This window comes from Humulus lupulus, chromosome 1 (genome assembly GCF_963169125.1).
Source record: "Humulus lupulus chromosome 1, drHumLupu1.1, whole genome shotgun sequence".
NCBI classification, from domain to species: Eukaryota; Viridiplantae; Streptophyta; class Magnoliopsida; order Rosales; family Cannabaceae; genus Humulus; species Humulus lupulus.
In genome coordinates, this window is record NC_084793.1 from 56,491,793 (window position 1) to 56,512,866 (window position 21,074).

General features: G+C 31.6%; 3 protein-coding genes and 1 long non-coding RNA gene across 4 annotated transcripts; 2 read left to right on the forward strand and 2 right to left on the reverse strand.

Annotated features, from left to right (window-relative positions):
* The first annotated feature begins 1,371 nt into the window (after nucleotides 1-1,371).
* Nucleotides 1,372-3,557, forward strand: LOC133828954 (uncharacterized). The gene is made up of 4 exons (XR_009891440.1): nucleotides 1,372-1,506; nucleotides 2,388-2,438; nucleotides 2,975-3,104; nucleotides 3,189-3,557. It is a non-coding gene; the product is annotated as an uncharacterized LOC133828954 (long non-coding RNA).
* Nucleotides 3,558-4,144: 587 nt separating this feature from the next.
* Nucleotides 4,145-10,169, forward strand: LOC133792795 (probable flavin-containing monooxygenase 1). The gene is made up of 5 exons (XM_062230744.1): nucleotides 4,145-5,055; nucleotides 8,606-8,843; nucleotides 8,972-9,147; nucleotides 9,225-9,583; nucleotides 9,708-10,169. Exons 1-5 carry the CDS (start codon nucleotides 4,591-4,593, stop codon nucleotides 10,048-10,050), a joined length of 1,581 nt encoding a protein of 526 aa, XP_062086728.1. The 5' UTR covers nucleotides 4,145-4,590; the 3' UTR covers nucleotides 10,051-10,169.
* LOC133792786 (protein DETOXIFICATION 45, chloroplastic) lies at nucleotides 10,143-15,106 on the reverse strand. Its single transcript, XM_062230733.1, has 15 exons — nucleotides 14,916-15,106; nucleotides 14,237-14,639; nucleotides 13,981-14,123; nucleotides 13,609-13,752; nucleotides 13,320-13,498; nucleotides 12,886-13,021; nucleotides 12,655-12,751; nucleotides 12,461-12,561; nucleotides 12,009-12,172; nucleotides 11,706-11,777; nucleotides 11,479-11,595; nucleotides 11,280-11,375; nucleotides 11,059-11,180; nucleotides 10,686-10,743; nucleotides 10,143-10,400 (listed from the first exon to the last, which is right to left on the reverse strand). The coding sequence occupies exons 2-15, from the start codon at nucleotides 14,596-14,598 to the stop codon at nucleotides 10,389-10,391; spliced, it is 1,803 nt and encodes a 600-aa protein (XP_062086717.1). The 5' UTR covers nucleotides 14,599-14,639; nucleotides 14,916-15,106; the 3' UTR covers nucleotides 10,143-10,388.
* Nucleotides 15,107-19,220: 4,114 nt separating this feature from the next.
* Nucleotides 19,221-20,279, reverse strand: LOC133815022 (uncharacterized). Its single transcript, XM_062247917.1, has one exon. The coding sequence runs from the start codon at nucleotides 20,277-20,279 to the stop codon at nucleotides 19,221-19,223; it is 1,059 nt and encodes a 352-aa protein (XP_062103901.1).
* Nucleotides 20,280-21,074: the final 795 nt, after the last annotated feature.

Below are 21,074 nucleotides of genomic sequence, written 5' to 3' on the forward strand. Positions count from 1 at the left end.
GCCTAATCTTTTTTATATGTGTGGAAAGAATTTTTAAAAATATATGAGGAGTTTAATTGATGTTATAGATAGAAGCCCCCTAAATATATTCTATCCTTCTAAAATTTAAAATATGTAAATTTTTTTATTAAAAATGATAAAATAATTAATATATAAGTGATACATTAAATATTTTGAGGTATAATAGAAAACAAATTTTTATTATTTTTTTTAATATTTGATAAGAATATTTAGCTCAATTTACTAAAATGATATATTTGGTAATAATTAATTAATTAAAATGGTTAAGAAAAAAAATTAAAAAAATGGGTCTATAGTTTTTTTTGGATAAAAATTTCATTCTAATCCTATAAATTATGTTTTATTTAATAAAATATAGCATTAGGGATCTATGTGAGCCAAAATATAAAAGTTGGAGATTTAATTACTACAAAAAAAAAAAATTGGGACCTAAGTGATACAGTTGATGAAACTTGAGGACCCCAAGTGCTATTTATCCCAATGATAATGATTTTTGTTTTGAAAAATGATAAGAAGAAAGTTGACAAAAAAAATATTATAGACTCCTTTAATTTGTTTGGTTGATGTTGTTAGAATTTTTTTTAAAAAAATTTGCGAGAATATGAAAAAAAAAATAATGACAAAATGATATTTAGCTACTATTATGTCTATTTTTTTAGTTGTTAGGAAAATAAACCATCGTGTTAGAAATATTTTTTTTAGTTGGTATGTCTAATTTCTTTTAATGTAGTATTTGCCATTTTTGAATATGTATATTTGATAGGTTAGTATATATATTTTCTCCTATGCTAAATATTTTATGGAAGAAAAAAAAAAACTTTTTCCTCTCTTTTCAGATTAAAAATAGAAGGAAAAACTAAGCAATAGAAGGTCTTATTCATTAGTTTATCAATGATTCCATCAATTGATTGGATTGTGATTGTAGATAGTGATTTCTTTGTCCGAAAACCAAAACAAATCGAGGATAAACAATTCAGTCTAAAGTACAGTTTATTTCTAACTAAAGACCGTTAATATTTTCGTTTATTCTAAATAGTAATCATTTTACTATATACGAAAGTTCATAAAGTTTGAAAATTAAGAAAAGTAGCAACTATGGGCCCGTTCGATACATTGAAATAAATAATTTTTTTGTTTGTTTAATTAGAAATTTAAAAACAAACTAGAATACCGTGTTTGTAAATATATTATTATTTTTTAATTTTTAAAATTTTCATTAAAATTTATGAAATTTTGATAACAGATAATTGTCACTTTTCAAATTTTCTTAAACAATGTTTTTTTTTGTCCTTTTTTCTTCTTCAAGCGACTATGACCTCTTCTTCGTCTACCATGTGAGCCTCCGAGGCACCATACTCATTTAACATTTTCTATTTCTCTCACTCTAACTCTCTTTCTCTATCAACTTCGATCTCAATCTCTACTTTTCTAAAGATTTTTGGATCATTGAAAGAATGACATGAAAATCAATTTAGGTTTTTAGAGGTAGAATCAAATCAATATGCTATTCCGATTTGTGCTTGTTTATGATTTATGATTGGTAGAAATTTGTAGGTTTATATGATAGGAGTTATGGTTTTTGTTATTTGTTCATTCTTAGAGTTGGCCTGAATTTTTCTTCATAGTTAAGGTAAGATATTAATTCGAAAATTTTAGTTATGTTCTCTTGCTAAGGGATTTTGCTTGTTTAGATTTATTCCCTTTTTCATTTTATTATATTTTTTATTCATTTAGATTGTGGCTTCTAGGCATAAAATCATTTTTTTGCTTGCAAATTGTGGGTTCTAGGAAAAGAATCATTATTTTGCTTGCTGATTTTAGGAATTTGAGTCTTGGATACAAAAACTTTATAACAAAGTATACTTTCACTCAGATTTGCAGATATCAATATTGTATTTGGCTCACAATCTCATATCAATATTTGTTGTTATGTTTCGATTTTTCATATGTATTTATGACTGAAAAATTAAGAGATCAAGCAGCATAAGCACCATTTGAAGCTTTAGATGTCAGTCATATTTGAGCTCTTATTAAGGTAGCGTAAAGCTTTAAAGTGGTAATAAAAACATAAAATTTGTGGTTGTATCTATTTTTAATGTGGAGATTAATTGAATTAGAGATGGTTCTTGACTAAACTTGATTCTTATTTGGTAGTTTATGTAGAAAAAGAGATTCATAATTAGAAGAACAAGATGTAGGCAGTTTATGGCTTCTTGTGTTTTCTTTTTCTTTGTATTTTTTATAATGGCCAATTGGTTTCATTATTTTTCTAAAGAATCATTGTGATTGAATGGTCGAGTAATCTCTCTCTTCTTCCTTCTGATTTAAAGATAACAAAACTAAAATATGGTGTTTTTTGTGTGCAGGAGAATAGACTTACTCAAATAATGTAAAGGATACCTGATTCAAGTTGAGAGGTTTGGCTCATAATTTCTTTGTTACCCTAGGTTGAATTTTGACCCTTTTGGTACTACTAAATTTTTTCTTGCTTTATACTTATTTATGGGCTCTAAGGTCTGAACCATGACAAAAGACAATGGAAGTAGTATGTAGTTTTAGTACAATTTGAGGTTTAAGTATATATTTTTTTGGTACCTACTCCTAGCTTTCAAAATCATATATATCATGGACAATATGCAATTCATAGTTTGTAATGTTATGTCAATTTTGTTTAGACATATAGGGAAATGCCCCAAAAAGCTTCTCCTTGGTCATTTGGTTTTGTCATTGTCTTTCATCGAATTGTGATTAAGGACTTATTTCATTAATTGAAAGAGATGAGAAAATGGAAAGAAAGATATGCTTTGATGATATCGTATTGTGTTTAAGAACAAACACATGTATGTAAATTTAAACAAGTTTGGATTCTCTGTATACACACACGTTTGTTTCTAAATATCATATTATTTCTTATCACCCAAGAGTTGATAGAAGTCATCATTATATTACATAGGATATTCCAAGGATGCGCCAGAAGAAACTACTGAGTGAAGGGAAGCAAAAATGACTAGATATTTGGAACATTTAATGCAATTTTCATAAATGCTACCACATATGCTAGCAGGATAATACCTGAAATCCAGGTACTTGATTAGGATAAATACTAGTGGTGATCTTTGTTATGAGTAGAAGAGTTTACTATTGATGTGTGTATGATTACATTGCAGGCATGGAAATGTCTGGATATTGGGCTTTTGGAAACCAATCTCAAAGGAACAAATTCAATCAATTAAGGCAAAAAATAAGAATTTCAACTCTTCACATAAAATGGCTTACATTGGATACAATGTGATGATGTGACAAGATAGTATGATAATGAGAATAATTAAAAAATAAACTTTTGTGGATTGTTATTTTAAGTTTCAACAATTATTATTTCATATATTTTTTGTATGATCATTTTCTTATATTTATTTTTTAAATAATAAATGGTTATTAAATATATTTTTATTTTTTATTTAAAAAAAATAATAAAAACATGAATTACGAAACATGTTTTTATTTTTTATTTAATAATACAAAAAAAATATATTAGTTACCGAATATATTTTTATTTTTAAAATTCAAAAAACAAAAATAAAAAATTTATTTCTATTTTTGTATTTAGAAAAACAAAAAATAAATATTATGTTTGGTAAAAATTTTGGTGCTGTTTGGTAACAATTAAAAAAATAATTTTTTATTTAATTAATTAAAAAGTTGACAATTAAACATAAAATAGTGTTTGATAAGTCTATTTTTATTTATTATTTTTTAAAAATTGTAAACAAAATTTATTAAATTTTGAAAATAGAAAATTTTCACTTTTAAATTTTTTTAAATCGTTTTCCACTTTTAGTTTTTTTTTTCTTCAAATCAACACCTCTTAAAAACAAAAAATAATAAATGTGTTTAATAACTTTTATTTTTATTTTTTGTTTAACAATATAAAGATGAAAAAAATTGAAATGAAAAGTCAAAAACAGTTTAAAAAAAATTTGAAAGTTAAAAATTCTATCTTCAAAATTTAATAAATTTTAATTGAAATTTTAAAAATAATAAATAAAGATAGAGTTACCAAACACTGATTTATGTTTAATTGTCAAATTTTTAATTAATTAAATAAAAATTTATTTTTTTAAGTATTACCGAACAACACCAAAAATTTTACCAAAAACAACCTATATTTTCAAAATTCTTCAAAAATACTCATTTGGTTTGTTGAAAAATTTGGAATAAACCCTTTCCAATTTGAATGCAATCCTAAAAATTCTATATCATTTTCACTAACTGTGATTAGAAATTAAAAAAATAATAAAATTTGACAATGAGTTTTCCACCATAGAAAAAGTTACATTTAAGACATATCTATAAAATTTGATGTCAAACCCTCAAAGAAACACAAAATAGATTGGGATCTTAATTTGTTTTTTCCATGGAAGTGATATTGAACTCGTGACATATGGGACAAAAAATAAACAATCAAAATACTTACTAAAATCGGTATATATACATTATGTAAAGAGAGATTACGCTGAATAACAGACCAAGTATTGTGTTCTCATAAAAAAATACTAAGACTAGAAACAGATGGCAACGGAACGAGAGGTAGCCATAATAGGAGCCGGAATCAGTGGCCTCTTGGCCTGCAAATATGCCCTCTCAAAGGGCTTCCGACCCACTGTTTTCGAGTCCCGAAGCGGAATAGGTGGTGTTTGGAAGAAAACCATCGAGACCACAAGGCTCCAAACTCCCAAACCCTTCTACCAATTCTCCGATTTTCCATGGCCTTCTACAGTGCCTGAGGCTGAGCTATTCCCTCACCAGCATCAAGTTTTCGATTATGTGGAATCTTATGCACGCCATTTTGACTTGGTGAAGCACATCAAGTTCGACACCAGAGTTTGCAGCATCCACTATGAAGGGCCATCGTCTGATCAAGAGATTGGGAGTTGCGCTCTTTGGGGTGGCCATGGAGACCCTTTTGACTCCTCTGGTAAATGGAAACTAGTTGTAGAGAGCACCGCCACACAAGGCCTTTCCAATAATAATCAGGTATGCTAAACTCTACTTTTTACAACTTTAATTATGTTAAATGTGGCCGGTAGTGTTTTATATTTAATTATATGTTATTAAATTTTGTTAAGTGTTTTAAGGATTGAATTAGTGAGATTTGGTTATACATATATGAATTTTATATAAATATTAAGAACAAGTGGGGATGGTGTGTATCATTACTCAGGTGAGATTTGGTCGACACTCTTTCCATTTGTACGGATTCTTGCATAGATGAAAGTGTGTCAAGCCTATATAAATGAAAATTGGACTTATGTCTTTTTTTTCTCAATGTTTTTTCTGATTAGTTATTGTAATATGTGTTTTAAAAAATTTACTATTGGATCTTATATTTTATAAAATGGTTTAAATAGATTTTTAAACTCAATTTTGATAAACAAAAAATTGAATATAACAACATAAATTTTAAACTGAATGATTTTATTTTGTTCTGAATTGTTAATTTTGTGAATTATTATTGATTTCAGTTAAGAAAACTTAGACCAAAATTGTGTTTATTGTACTATTTAAACTATTTTATAAAATATAAAATCTAAAAAATAATTTGTCAAAATACAAAATTTAAATAAAAAAATCCAAAAAATGTATAAATACAAAAATTTGGATTGATATAGGATTTCATGCCATCCTGATCTGATTGAGAATGCATGTAGAGAGAATGCACACAAAGAGAGATAATGATAGATTATAATTATATATATATATGTATATGTAATGCACACAAAGAGAGATAATGATAGATTATATATATATATATATATGTATATTTATATAAAGAGACAAATCTCACTATATTATAATGCCTCTTATCTTCACATTATATCAACGACAAAACAACTATATAGTCCCATCACTTCTTTTAGAAGTTGTCGTCACTTACTCTCTTTTTACCTATGAAGTTCAGCCAATATACTTTATTATTTACAAATATAGTTACAATTCGCTTCATTCTTTTATTTTGGTTGTTTTTAATTTTTAATTTTGTTAACATAAAAAAATACAAGAAATATTAAATTAAAGTATTAATGAGAATTATTATAGGTTTAGAGTTAAATTTTTTATATTTTGGAATTGGTTGTATTATTGATTTCAAATTGTACTATAAAAAAATACCAAAGAAATCTTGAAATTCTATTTGCTTCTATGAAGTTCTTAAATTTAGTATATTTATTATATTAACCTTTTTATGCTAAAGGAATATTAATAAAACTTATTTTTCTTTTATTAACATCAAGATAATTATATTTTATTTAAACAAATTAAAAAAACTGACAAACGATAAATGCGATCATAATTTTTTATAATACTCCACATATTTAATTTCAATTTGATGACAAAATAAAACCCAAATGCCAGTATTTTTTAAAGATTTTTATTTATTTATTTATTTATATACCCATGTCATTTTCCTTTCATCTTATAAAAAAAATTATATGTAGAAAAAATTTGGGTAGTGATTTAATTTCTTTAGAAATTTTGGATAATTTCAAATGTCAAAATTTGAAATTTAAATAATTTATTGTACGTTTGTATAAATATTAAAACAAGTACGTGTGTAATATGTTATTTGAATATTAATTTCGACATTTTAAATTATTCGGAATTTCCTAAAATTTTGTAGGAGAACTATCATATACTCCATGATGTAAAAAAAATTAAAATTGTAATTTATTTATGTATCAAAAATATCTATAGGTAGTAATCAGTACTTTATAAATATATATAAGATTTTTTTGTGATATTTCTAAAATTACCATTTTGAGTCAAGCGTTAAACTCTAATATTACAACGTTTTTGTGTTTTTAGGGAGAAACTCTAATATTACAGTTAGTATATACTATTTCCTTGGTTTAATAAAAAATAAGAAACAAACCAATTCATAACTCAAAGTGTCATAGTTTTCGATTTTAAATGGCGTGTTTGTTTGCCAAAACTAAAAGATGGGACTGAGCACGTGTGTTCAATCCCATGTTATTTAGAAAGTGAATTAAAACAGTGAAAGCGTGACTTTTTTTTTAAAAATTAAATTAACTTAACTTAGCCAAAATGTTGTATGATTTTTTTAAAAAAAATGTTATATGATTTTAAAAAATATATAAGTATACACAATATATATTTTTATCTGTTTTGTACATTTTAATATTCTAAAAATTAATAATATTTGAAATGTTAATATAATTTATTTTTTAAATATGTAATATTAAATAAAAAAATCTTATTTAAGTATTTTTTTATTTGATTAAAAAAATTAGGGAAAATCTCAGGTGCACTCCAAAAAAAAATGATCACATTGGTGCACCCCTCTCTAGTTTTTGAGTCGAAAAGTATTTTCAGGGAAATTTTTTTATGACCGTATATATTATAAGTATCTCCAAATTTTTAGGAAATTTTGAATAATTTACCTTGTTGAAAAAAAAAATCAAATAGTTTATTGGACGCATGACTATGTTTTTTATACAAGTGGAAAGTACATTATTTGAACATTGTTTGGTATTGTAAATTATTCGAAATTTTTTAAAAATTTACATGATGCTTTAAATAACTACAATATACACGGCTATAAAAAAAATGCGCTGAAAATACTTCCCAAGCCATAAATTTGAGAGGGGGGCACCCATATACCCCTTTTTGGGGTTGCACCGGACAACTACCCAAAAAAAAAATTATTTTATACTTCATTTGGTGAAGTGCACCAATCTCAGTAAGGTACTTATATAGTCCAATTCAATCCAGTTCTAACTAATAATTCAATTCAATTCAATTATCTATGTCAAACGATTCCAAATATTTTAACCTGTGTTTATGTTCAGCATCCCTTTCCATGTCCCTGTGGTTTAAAATACCGTCAATTTCATGCATTCCCTCGTGAATAAAGTTCAACTACCTATTTTTAAAGCAAAGAATACTAAGGACACATTAAGGTGTACATACAATATGCACATATATTAATGTAGTGTGTTTTTAAACCGTATATAAAAATTATAACATAATTGTTTCAAAAATATATTTAGTTCATGCATTATATATATATAAACATATATACAATTGTTTTGTATTATTATTTGTATCCTATCATTCTTATTTTAGCACATAATTTAAAACAAGGAATTTATTAATTTGGTAGGTGTGTTTTACCGAAGGATAGTTTTAGTACCATTTATTACAAATAATACTAATACAATATTAATTTGATAACGAATAACAAGGTACTAAATAATTATATTCTCATGAATAATCGACAACACAGAATACCAAATACTGATTTTCAAGCTACAAGGTACCCAATAACTATTATCAAGAACATATGGTAACATTTTCTACCAATTTTTAAATTACACATTACTTGATGACCAAAGTTATATTTTGTTAAAACGTGGAGGATCAAATGAGTACCTAGATCAGGTCATGATAATTAAGTATTTAAATATATCCATGTGTTTGTCAAGGAAAGTAGCAATGTGAAAATAGAGATTAGAGATGAGTTGTTGGTTACTGCTGGTACTAGAAATAATATAATTATTATATGCAGGTTTACGTAGTAGACTTTGTGATCCTCTGCATCGGACGATTTAGCGAAGTACCAAATGTGCCACAATTCCCTCCAAACAAGGGTCCCAATGTATTTCAGGGCCAGGTTATTCACTCAAGCGATTACACCGCCATGGATCATAAAACCGCAGCTCAATTTGTTAAAGGGAAAAAAGTTACTGTCGTTGGCTTTCAGAAATATGCCCTTGACATTGCCATGGAGTGTTGCAATGCAAACGGTCATTATTCACTCTCTCTCTCTCTCCAATTCAAATCACGTTCATTTATATATGCATGCATGTGTGTTTATGAATAAACTAACAATTTATTAACGAGAATATATAAATAAGTTGATTTTGGCATGCAGGGGTTGAAAATCCATGCACTGTGTTATACAGGAACGCTCGCTGGACCATGCCAGATTACATGCCTTGGGGCTTTTCTATTGCTTATTTATACTTTAACCGCTTCTCCGAGTTACTTGTTCATAAGCCAGGCGAAGGTTTTCTACTTTGCCTCCTCGCAATCATACTTTATCCTCTGGTAAACTATTTTTCTCCCTCTCTACAATATTTATATACATGTAAAGTGTCATAATTTATAGTATTGATAATTGACAGAGATGGGCATTCTCAAAATTTGTGGAGAGTCACATAAAACGTAAACTTCCGTTGGAGAAGCATGGAATGGTACCGAAGCATAGCTTTCATCAGGAAATCAGTGCATGTCTCGTTGCAACAATGCCTGAAAAATTCTACGAGAGAGTTGAAGAAGGAAGTATTATTTTGAAGAAAGCTTCGAGTTTTGGATTCTGTAAAGAGGGTGTTTTGATTGATGGGGAAGATACCCCAAGGAGCACAGATTTGGTCATACAGGCTACTGGATTCAAGGGTGACCAAAAGCTCAAAGACTTGTTCGTCTCTCCCACCTTTAAGGACTACATTGTTGGAGACCCCACAGCAGCCCTGCCTCTCTACAGGTTAGCTCTAATTAAATACCCTCCTAGGCTGAAAAATACAACAACAAAGGAAAATCAGTATATAACTATTCTTAAGTTAGTATAGAATTGCATTAGTTAAATGTACTTGTGTTTCTTTTATTAGGGAATGCATTCATCCCAGAATCCCACAGCTGGCAGTGATTGGATTCTCAGAAAGTCTGTCAAACTTGTACACCTCGGAGATGAGATGCAGATGGGTATCAGAGCTTCTTGCTGGCACTTTTAAGCTACCAAGCATCAAAGAAATGGAGGAAGATGTGGCCAAATGGGATGAGTTCATGAAGCGTTACTCTGGTAAGTACTACAGGAGATCATGCATAGCTGCCCTCCATGTATGGTACAATGACCAGCTGTGCAAGGACATGGGTTGGAACCCCAAAAGAAAGAATGGATTCTTTGCTGAATTATTTGAGCCTTATGGACCAACCGATTACGTTTCCCCTTGAGAATAATGAGCCTTGCTCACTTTACTACTTTTGCCTACTATTAGCTATTGCAAAATCCAAAATATGATTGAACTTTATAATAAACAGAAATATAAATAATAAATAAATGTTATTGACAATGAAGTTCTGTCACAGCTTGGTTTTAAAATGATAATGATTCTTGAACAATATCTACCAACCTTGTTCTCTTGCTTCTGCTACCAATTGAAAGTGAGATTAAAAAAACTAATGCAAGAATGGGTTATAACTTTAATTTACACCAGAAACATCTCTCATGGTTGAGCATGATACTTGGTTGATGCCTTTAAACTTTCAATGACCACCAAAATTTGCCCACCTCAATTGGCCAGCTGCAAAATAAGTAGGCTAAGCAGAATTAATCCCAGAAACTAAATACTATGCGGGTTCATATCATTGCAAATAGTAAATCAATCTTTAGATATTTTGTAAAATTTGAGAATCGGTTTGGCAGAAGATCAACAAAAGAATATTTAAATACCACTGCAAAAGAACACTCTGTGCCAAAATCACTTAATAAAAAAATGATGAAAACAATTTGTGTAATGCTAATTACATAAACAGCGGCAAACTCCAGAGTCCAGACCACTAAGTCAAAGACATAAATCTAAACCAACCTCAACTCTCTGAAAGTCACTGTGCAGGAACCACCATGGTCCATTTTTCGACAGCAATCTGAAAATAGAAAACCATGACAATTTCAATAGATGTGTTACATTACTAATAGAGCAATAGATGATGGTACCAGACCATGGATTTTTGGGAAAGATGCTCCTTCTTATCATGTTCACATAAGCACACAAGATACAGAGGGAAAAAAAAGGGCAAACATATTTTAACAGCATATTATTAACTAGGATCAATTATGTTCTTAACTCGTAGAACGCTATTTATAAGAGTTCGAAAATCCCATAGTTCATGCTTCATCATAAATTTTATGTCTTTTATTGTTTTAATTAAGAAAAAGGAACTCAAATATTGTATGCATACCTGTAAAATCCAGCCACCACCCGCAAACCCATAAACAGAGTCAGCCCTAGCCAAATCCCGGGAAGACCAATGACTGCCGGAGTATATAGCAAAAATGCAGAAGACATTCCTCCCACCACCATCTATGAAAAAAAAAACAGTAGTCAAAATGAGAAAAATATGCAATCTTCGGATCAGACCCAAAAAATAAAATTTCTGAGATTTTCAAAAGTTCAGCATACCATGGCACGGGCAGCATATGCAAAATCCGAAGCACCATAATGGAGACCATCAAAAACATAAGCTAGTGCGTTCAGAGGTTGACTAGCACTGACAAACTGTAACAGTTTTAGAGAGCGTCATTATGAAGTCTATACATGGCCAGTTACCCAAAGGCAAATGAAAAGCAATTAGACTTTTGAACAACAAATATACACATACCAATACTCCAGTACCAACAATTGCTAGTACTTCAGCATCCTTGGTGAACAGAGTAGCTAATGAACCAAAAGATAGACCCAAAATTGCAGACAAGGCAAGACCTGTGAGCAATCCTACCTGATAGACAGTTAAATAAAAATGTATAAAAACTCAATGGGTAGGACATTCAAAAATCTTTAGGTACAAGAAAACTCGATAAATAATTAACACAGAAAAAAAGACCTTACCTTCAGCACATAGTGAGCAATTTCCTTCACTGTCTTATAGTCACCTTTAGACATATAACTTGCAGTCAAAGCCTACAAGTAACTCATAAATCAACAGAGACAAATCATGTGCAGACGCTGACTATGCAGAGAGAAATTTCAACAGATTTAAAACTAAAGTATCCCTCTATTATTGACCAGTATGAGCAAAAAAAAAAAACAATAATAATAAGCATAACTTTGCCAAAACAAGTGGTCCAAAACAAGGGCAACTATAGTAGGATCATTATAGCAAGCAATATAAGTCAAAGAAAGAGATAATACCTGTGCAGATGCACCCAGGGCATCAACCAGAAGCGAAACAGCCAACCATACTTGTATGCATATCTGATGAGCAGCCATTGCAACCGGGCCTTGACGAGCAGCCATTGATGTCCCCAAAGTCATGGTTGTTAGAACAGCAAGAGTTCTTCCAAGAAGAAAACCACCTATAACATCCCAAAATATATGAAAGAATCAAATAAAAATATAACACCTTAGTTATAACAGGCAAAGAAAAAGGTCAACATGTCTAAAACAGAGAAACAGGTAATATTTTTGCTAAAGAAAAGCAAACTAAAAAACAGAACATACTATATATCAACTGACTGGTATGCTTCAGTCAAATTGTAAGACAAGAAAGCATCTTCATACAAAAGAGGGAAGTTCAATAACATAAGGATTATTTTTATTTTTTAATATTTTAAGAAAAAAATGAAAAACAAAACCAAATTTACCAGATTTTATGTATCCTCCAAATTGTAATGATCCCATCTTTGGAGGCAGTAGTATTGCTCTCTTATTTAGAAACCATAGCATTAAGAAGGTGACAACATATCTGAAATATAAACATTCGAGCAAGATCTTATGTCAAGGGATTATCACAGCAAAAACTAAAGAAAATTTGCAATGCTAGTCAAAGAACACGTACTGAGACACAACTGTGGAAATTGCTGCACCAGTTGCACCCATTTGGAAAGAATACATAAGTATGGGAAACAAAATCACAGCTAAAAGATTCCCAATACCTGCATACACAGCACCACATGAACTGACATGAAGAGTGGTTCGACTTTGAAGAAATGGAAAAGAACACAAGGACAACAAATTGAAGACATAATAGTGACATATCTCACTTGCAAGTAATTACAATAACACTTGCCTAGACATAAAACAGGAGTTTTTGTATCCTTAAACCCACGGAAAACTCCTTGAAGAGCCAAAGACACTACAACAGCAGGAGCACCAAGAGCCCTTAGTGAAAGAAAACGCTGAGCAGGAGCCCGCATGGGTGAATCCTGTTAAGAAACTGATTTTTAGAACTACAACTATTCTTAAATTGAGATTTATATACTTGAAAAAAGAAAACTAAAAAATGCCTAAAAGGCCTCCAAAAAGCAAGCAAAATTATCCCCGCCGTTACAAGAATGACATTACCCAATTAAACAAAATACAAGTATATTATGGCAACCAAAAGTATATGGAGTACCTAATAATACTAACAAATATGCATTTATGCGTATATCTTCATGCAGAGATAAAAGAAACCAGATTATTAGCCGATATGCCAAGTATGCTGAGTGTTTAGGGCCTTACTGATGATATTCCCATGATATTTAGAAACAAGCCAGATCCCAAAGACAAGGCTAAAGCCTCAAAAGTACCAATCATAACAGCTAGCAGTAAAGCTGTGGACACGGATGGTAATTGTTTTCTTTCTGCTATTACATCAAAAGGTCTACTACCATTGCTACTGTTGTTTAGAAAGTGCATCTCTGCACAGCAATCAGTTCAAAAAATAGAAGGACAGTCATTTCTATCTCAATCTTTAATTTAGAACAATACTTTTCTATACAATAATAAATTACGAGGGCGTTAAATTTACCTGAAGCAGAAGAATTATTTTCACTTCTTGAAATGTCTTCAGCAACAAAAGAAGTGGCAACACTGAGAAGAGGAATATTAAATAGCTTTGAAATGTAGTTAAAGATGTTCACAGAAACACCAGCTGAACCCAACTCCAGAGAGCCTAAGAAAAAAGGAAAATGCAGAACATAAGGAATAGTCAAGATATCACCTAGATAGACCTAAGGATATCTATAATTCACACTTGAGACTAAAAGCTTTAAGAATTTTACTACAAAGAATTAAGAACAAAATTCCAAAACCATAGAGGAGAAGAAAAACCGTCAGACGAAATCAAAATCTCAGGCAATCTAGAGGTAGTGAGAATCTTAAACGAATCAATGAATCATACCTAATCTACCAATGTAAGCAGTCTCCATAAGCTGTGCTAAAGGATCAAGTGCTTGCCCCGCAATAGCAGGTATAGAAAGCATCATTATCTCACGCTTGACATCCGGAGAATGTAATACAACGCTAGGAACTTCTGCCAATTCACTATCATAAAGAGACGAGAACCATTGATGAGTCAAGAAAATGTGTATAAAATGCAGAAGACTTGAAAATTTCATAAAAACAAAAACATATAATACATCAAGTAGTAGTCTTACGAAGCACCATTGCCTCCACCGTCAAGAGAACTCTCATCTTTAAAAACCAATCTTTCATCAATCTCAGATGAACTGGCGCCACTATCTGAACTCCTCTGATTACTGACCACGGGGAAACGATTCTTTCTACTATGGGTCATCAACGGAATGAAACATTGTCTGTGCCTTCTGACCAAATAGCAGCCCCCAACAATATCTACATGGCCTAACTTCTGCCTACTAGTAAAAGCAACAAATTTTCCCGAGTCCCCTATGCGCACTGAAGAAATGGGCTTAAATTTTTCTGTAATTTGGTGGCTTTTACTGGCTCTATTGGTCATTCCATTCGAAACAGAACCACCGCTGAATTGGGTAACAGGCATTTTCAGCAGTTACCGCAATCTCTCCAAAATTCAGAAATTCCCTGAAAAATACGTCTCAGAACTTCAAAGACTCATTCTTTTCTAGGTTCAGCAATAGAAATATGACTTACGTATCAAAGCAAAAAAAAAAAAAAACAGAGACCAAGACAAAATTGAATGTGTTCAGATGCCAGAAGACTCTAACTCGTGTTTGTACAAACATACACATACTCGAAAACAGAGTATAAAACCACAAAACCCAAAGAAGATATACAAAGAAAGAGAGATAGAGCAATAGTTCCGTTTGGTTTTTTGGGAAAAGAGAAAGAAAGGCGAACCTGTAAGAAGAAGCGAAGAGAGTCCGGTGAAGAGAAACGAAATGGGCATATACACATGTAAGATATTTATTGAACTGAAAGAAGTTGAGTTTAAGTTGTGTCTCAGTCGAATTTTGAGATAAAAGGCGGTTTCTACTGCATCACCTCTGACTCTGAGTTGGGGACTCGGCGAAGCCGTAGGTTGGCATTTGGCAAAACCGTCTAACAAATAAATAAAGTAGAGATTTTTACCGAAAATACCTAATTTCGAAAGAAAATTTTTTACATTTTTATCATCAAATATATATAAATATACTTTTTAAATTTAGGGTTTTAAGAAAATTTTTATATTTTTACAGCTTTATTCTTTTTTTCCGTGTTGTTTTCGACTTGTTTTTATATATATTTTTTTGTTTTCTGATGTTTACTTGTTATGTTTTATATTGTTTTATTTTAAGTTGATGGAGTGGGGTTTTTTTCTTAAAATCGTATTTTTTTTAATATTTTAATATATATTTTTTAAAAATATTAAAAATCATAATAAAAATATGTATTTAAGAAAAAATCCAATAAAATAACATATTCTTACCACTTTATTTCGTCACTGTTCAAAGCATGCAATTCATTCCTCTAATATACATAAAAGAATTAGAATAAGGATAAAATGGGTGAGCCAATTTAAAATACATATCAAGTTCTATATTTTATTTTATTTTAAGAGTATGATTAAATGCTATATATACTTTATCCAAGATAAGATATTATATTGTCTTAGAAAATATACTTATTTTTTTCAAGTAAAAAAAAAATCTAAGCAAATTTGTTTAGAGTAATATAGAGTTTGAAAAATGGAAAACTAAAATGCTTAATTTAACATCCCATGCTAATTTTTTTTAAAAGAAATGTTTTTAAGGTATTTTTACCTAAAGTAGCGAGAAAAATATCAAGCATACTTGCATGATCAAAGTGCTAAAAAATATTTAATTTGCAAGATCAATCTTACTAGTTTCAAAAGGACATGCTCATAGGATTGAGCACGTTGTCTCATGCGAAGATATGATTTGTTTAGTTCAACAAGTAGGAACGCACATTTCACGACAAAATTTCCTATTTGAGATATCTTTTAAAAAAGCTAAAAATTATTTTCTGAAAAATATGTATTCGTAGTCAATTATATACAAGTGTACCAGAAAAATGTAATGCTACAATCTGGACTAGAATGATAGTAATAATGCATAGTATTTTACGTAATTATGCATGAGATAATTTACATTCTAAATATAAAAGATATGCACTAATACTTTTACAGATATACATGAGTATTTTACGTAATCTAACACACCCCCGCAGTCGAAGCGGGAGGTTCCCGTACACTAAGATTTTCCTGAAAATCATCGAAGAGTATGCGCGGAAGTCCTTTAGTGAAAATATCAGCAATTTGATAGCGGGACGGGACATGAAGAGCTCGTACTTGACCACGTGCTACTTTCTTGCGTACAAAATGTATGTCCATCTCGATATGTTTAGTGCGCTGATGTTGCACGGGGTTACCTGAGAGGTATGTGGCACTAACATTATCACAGTAAACTAATGTAGCCTTCTGGATCGGATAATGTAATTCCAAGAGAAGATTTCGAAGCCAACATGACTCGGAGACAACATTAGCGACCCCTCGATACTCGGCTTCAGCACTTGACCATGATAAGGTAGGTTGTCTCTTAGAAGACCAAGATATCAAGTTGTCTCCAAAATATACACAATAACCGGAGGTGGATCGTCTTGTGTCGGGGCATTTGTAATGACCCGACTAATTCTAAGATCTCGGACCATTAAAACTACTAAAACATAGCTACTATTGTGGAATACACATATACTTAAAATATTAAAAATCCAAAATACAACCCGGAATACAAAATATGGTATGAAATCCCATTGTTTAATACATAAAAAAAAAACATAAAGAAAACATAATCTTTAATTCAAATTTAGATGAGGCAGTGAGGATGATACCATCAACATAAAGGAGTATGTATGCCATGTCATTACCTTTCCGATAAATAAACAAAGAATGATTGGATTTGCTATGTGTGAAGCCAATAGTTGAGACATAATCATCAAACCGTTGATACCAGGCACGAGGAGCCTGTTTGAGGCCATATAAGGACTTTTTTAGCAAGCATATAAAATCTGGATGGGCAGGATCTCGGAACCCCATAGGTTGATGCATGTAAACGATCTCATGAAGTTGTCCACGCAAAAATACATTTTTGACATCCAAGATTTTTGGCATGATGAATATGCCAAGATTTTGACAGAGCAATACTAAGAACAATCCGAATAGTAGCGGGCTTCACCACCGGGCTAAAAGTTTCATCATAATCCACGCCAACTGGTTGAGACCTGCCATCACTAACAATACGAGCTTTGTGCCTCTCAAAAGAACCATCAGATTGCTTTTTATGACGAAAAATCCACATTGAACGAATTACATTTACATTAGAAGGACGAGGTACCAAATCCCACGTATTATTTTTAATAAGAGCATTAAATTCATCTAACATGCCCGCTTTCCAATTCGGGTTGGACAAGGCATCCTTCGGGTTATGAGGTAGAGGGGAAGGTGTAACCGAAGTCGTCCAATTATATTGACATTTGGGCTTAAATATCCCATGCATGCTACGAGTTGCCATGGTCCGAGTAGTTTTGTGGTCGATTTGAGTTTGATGTGGGTGTGGTGGTGATGAGGATGATATAATGGGGGAGGCTTGCTAGGCAAGGGATGATGGAGGTGGTCGAGGCGGGGATGTTGGTGAGCGGGGCTGTGGTGAAGAAGAAGGCACTGGGTTAGTGTTTTGCTGGGCTGCTAGAGTTGATCTGGGTTCTATTTGATGGACTGGTGCTAGCAGATGTAGCAAATGATGGTGAAGAAATGGGGGTTGACTATCATGTACAAAATCGTAGGTATGTGGTATGGGAGTGTGTATTTTGGCAAATGGGAAATGAGACTCATCAAAGACAACATGTCGAGAAATAATTATTTTTCCACTAGACAAGTCATAACATCTATATCCCCGATGGTTAGGTAGGTATCCTAAAAAGACACAAGGAGTAGAACGGGCTTGAAGCTTATTTATATTGGTAGAGGGAGAAAGAGGAAAGCATAAGCACCCAAAAACTCGTAGATGTGTGTAGGAAGGATCCCGATGTAAAGCATTTGAGTTGGGGAATAGTTGGAGAGTAACTTGATAGGGAGTACGTTTAGGAGATAAGTTGCCACATGTAAAGCATGATGCCAAAAAGATAGTGGTAAAGAAGCATGAGCAAGAAGGGTTCAGATTAAGTTATTAATTATTCGAATTTTGCGTTCGACTTTTCTATTTTGAGGAGAAGTATGAGGGCAAGAGAAATGAAGCACCATACCATTTTTGTGACAAAACAATTTAAAGGGCTCATTATCAAATTCTCTCCCATTATCACATTGAAAACATTTCACATTCTTTTCAAATTGGTTTCGAATGAAAGTTGTGAAAGACGAGAAAATAGAATAAACTTGTGATTTTTTCCAATGGGAAAAGTCCATAGAAAATTAGTGTAATCATCCAAGAAAAGAATGTAATATTTATGACCCGCCGAACTCAAAATAGGGGATGTCCATAAATCACTATGAATGATATCAAAGGGTAATAAAGCGAAAGAGGATGAATCATAAAATGGTAACTTAACATGTTTTCCAAACACACAAGATTGACAAACTGAAAAACAGGAAGATTGTTTGTAATCAATAAGATTATTTTTTTCTAAGAGAGCATAAAACAGGTGCTCCCGAGTGTCCCAAACAATTATGCCATAAAATAGGAGAAAGAGCAACAAAAGTAGATGGAGAGATGGCGGGATTACGAGTGATTGAGGGAGAGGATAAAGTTCCCCAGTGATATTACATCTCATTATTGTCATCCTAGTCAGAATATCCTTCACAAAAAACCCAAAATGATCAAACCCAATAGAAACATTATTATTAGTAGTAAAACGGCACACAAATATCAAGTTTTTAATGAGCTTAGGTGCATGATGGATATTGTTTAAGATTAAAGGAGGGTAGTTGTGTGTGCCCAAAACCACGAATTGGAATTTCTTGTCCACTGCCAAGAATAATATTTCTTTTATTGCTCATATTAAAATAAGACGAGAGATTATCTTGAGATGTCGTCATGTGTGAGGTTGCACCGGTATCCATATACCAATTTTCATTAGGAGCATTGAGAGTCATAGTGTGCATTACCGCTTCAATGTCAGTTGATGTTTGGCTTGAAGAAGGGGTCTTATGGGCTACGTATGCTTGCTGTGGACGACTACCAAGAATACCTGACAAACAGGAGGTCTAACCCAAGAAGAAGTTGGGTAAGGGCATGGAGGGGCTGCCCAAGGCATCCAATTTTCCCATGGCGGGTATGTTGTCAACGAATGGGACTGCTGGTGCCCGCAACGTTGCTGGGGGTTGTTGCCGCCTCCTTCATAGTTGCTGCCACCACAGCCACAACCTCTACCGCCATCATTTTTTCCGCGATTATTATTGCGATTCGAAACGCGTTTCGGACCATTTTTGTGGCGATTTTCTGCATTACCCGAATCGCAATTGGAGCTCTTTGGATCATCGTTGGTGAGGAGGGCATTATCTACAGCTTTAGCGGCAGTTGCGGCTTGCTTAGCCTTGCGGGTTTCTTCGAGAATTAGCCTCGAACGTGCCTCGTAAAATGGTGGTAAAGGGGAAGTCTGTTGAAGGATTGTAGCAACACCATCATAATTTTCATTCAAACCCACAATTAATTGTAACACTAACCTTTGATTGGAAACCGGTGCATCAACGTTAGTGAGTTGGTCAGCAATTATCTTGAGTTCTTGGCAAAAAGCTGAGACGTTGGGGAAAGCATCCATGTGAACTTGAGTAAATTGATTTTCCAAATAGAGAGCACGAGCATGTTTGTTGTCCTGGAAAAGACTTTCTAACCTTTCCCATGCTTGTTGGGTTGTAGCATCGGGTTTGATGATGATGTGCAACAGATCGTTCGATATTGTGCCATAAATCCATTGGAGAACGACAACATCCAAACGTGACCAAAGTTCTGTATCGATATTGGGTTTCTCCTTGGTCTTGTCAGTGGATTTCAGTGTGGGTTCTGTACTGGTATTGGTTTTCTCCTTGGTCTTGTCGGTGGAGTTCAGTGTGGGAGGAATGATGTGATTGAAGACTTGGTAGATGCGACAATGGATTTTAAACAATTTTGCCCATGACGAATACTGAACTTTTTCCATCTCAAGGGTAATAGGAATGAAGTTCTTGATGTTGTTAATAGCAAGAACGAGATGGAAGTTTGTTTGTTCAGCCATGGAAAAGAAGAAAGAAGTTGAGATTGAGGAAGCAACAAGATAATGAGGGCATATTTGGTTTAGAGACTAGCATGATTAGGAGAAGAAGGAAAGGCCTGATACCATGATAGAAATTGTGCTTGTCCTTCTCATTGATTCGTAGTCAATTATATACAATTGTACAAGAGAAATGCAATGAATGTAATGCTACAATCTGGGCTAGAATAATGGTAATAATGCATCAATATTTTTCGTAATTATGCATGAGATAATTTACAAGATATGCACTGATATGCATGAGTATTTTACGTAGTCTAACATACAATAATGATGTTTGGTAAATAGTAAAAAAAAGTAAATTATTGAATCATTTTTGCAAATTCTACAACTAGAAGTTAAAGCTCTCAAAATCCAGCTTTTTCTCAAAATACTTTTTTAATTTTTTTTAGAATAAACTTATTTATTATATATTAATGAACATCAAAGTATTTAAAATAAATTAATATTATAATAAAATAAATAATATTTAATTCTTAATTTTTTTTCAAAAAATATATTTATAATTTATATTTATTAGATATCATTTTACTTTAGTAACTTTAAATTAATAAACTACTTTAATATAGAGTTTATTATACATTGTAATATTATTTTGTATCTCATAGTATTTTTAAATTATAATTTATAAAATACATATCAATTTCATATTTTAGTAGAAAAATAATAATAATTATAGACATAAAAGTGAGAGTTTTGAGATAACTTAAGTTTTACATATATTATAATACCGTTATTATTATAATTCGAATTTTAGCT

Excerpts from the sequence above, each read along its gene's own strand:
- LOC133792795 (XM_062230744.1), top strand. The coding sequence starts at position 4,591 with ATGGCAACGGAACGAGAGGTAGCCATAATAGGAGCCGGAATCAGTGGC. Across the intron at positions 9,148-9,224 it reads CAATCATACTTTATCCTCTG|AGATGGGCATTCTCAAAATT; the intron begins GTAAACTATTTT and ends GATAATTGACAG. Across the intron at positions 9,584-9,707 it reads GCAGCCCTGCCTCTCTACAG|GGAATGCATTCATCCCAGAA; the intron begins GTTAGCTCTAAT and ends TTCTTTTATTAG.
- LOC133792786 (XM_062230733.1), bottom strand. The coding sequence starts at position 14,598 with ATGCCTGTTACCCAATTCAGCGGTGGTTCTGTTTCGAATGGAATGACC. Across the intron at positions 13,499-13,608 it reads AAATAATTCTTCTGCTTCAG|AGATGCACTTTCTAAACAAC; the intron begins GTAAATTTAACG and ends ATTGCTGTGCAG. Across the intron at positions 10,744-11,058 it reads GTGGTGGCTGGATTTTACAG|ATTGCTGTCGAAAAATGGAC; the intron begins GTATGCATACAA and ends TTCTATTTTCAG.
- LOC133815022 (XM_062247917.1), bottom strand. The coding sequence starts at position 20,279 with ATGGCTGAACAAACAAACTTCCATCTCGTTCTTGCTATTAACAACATC.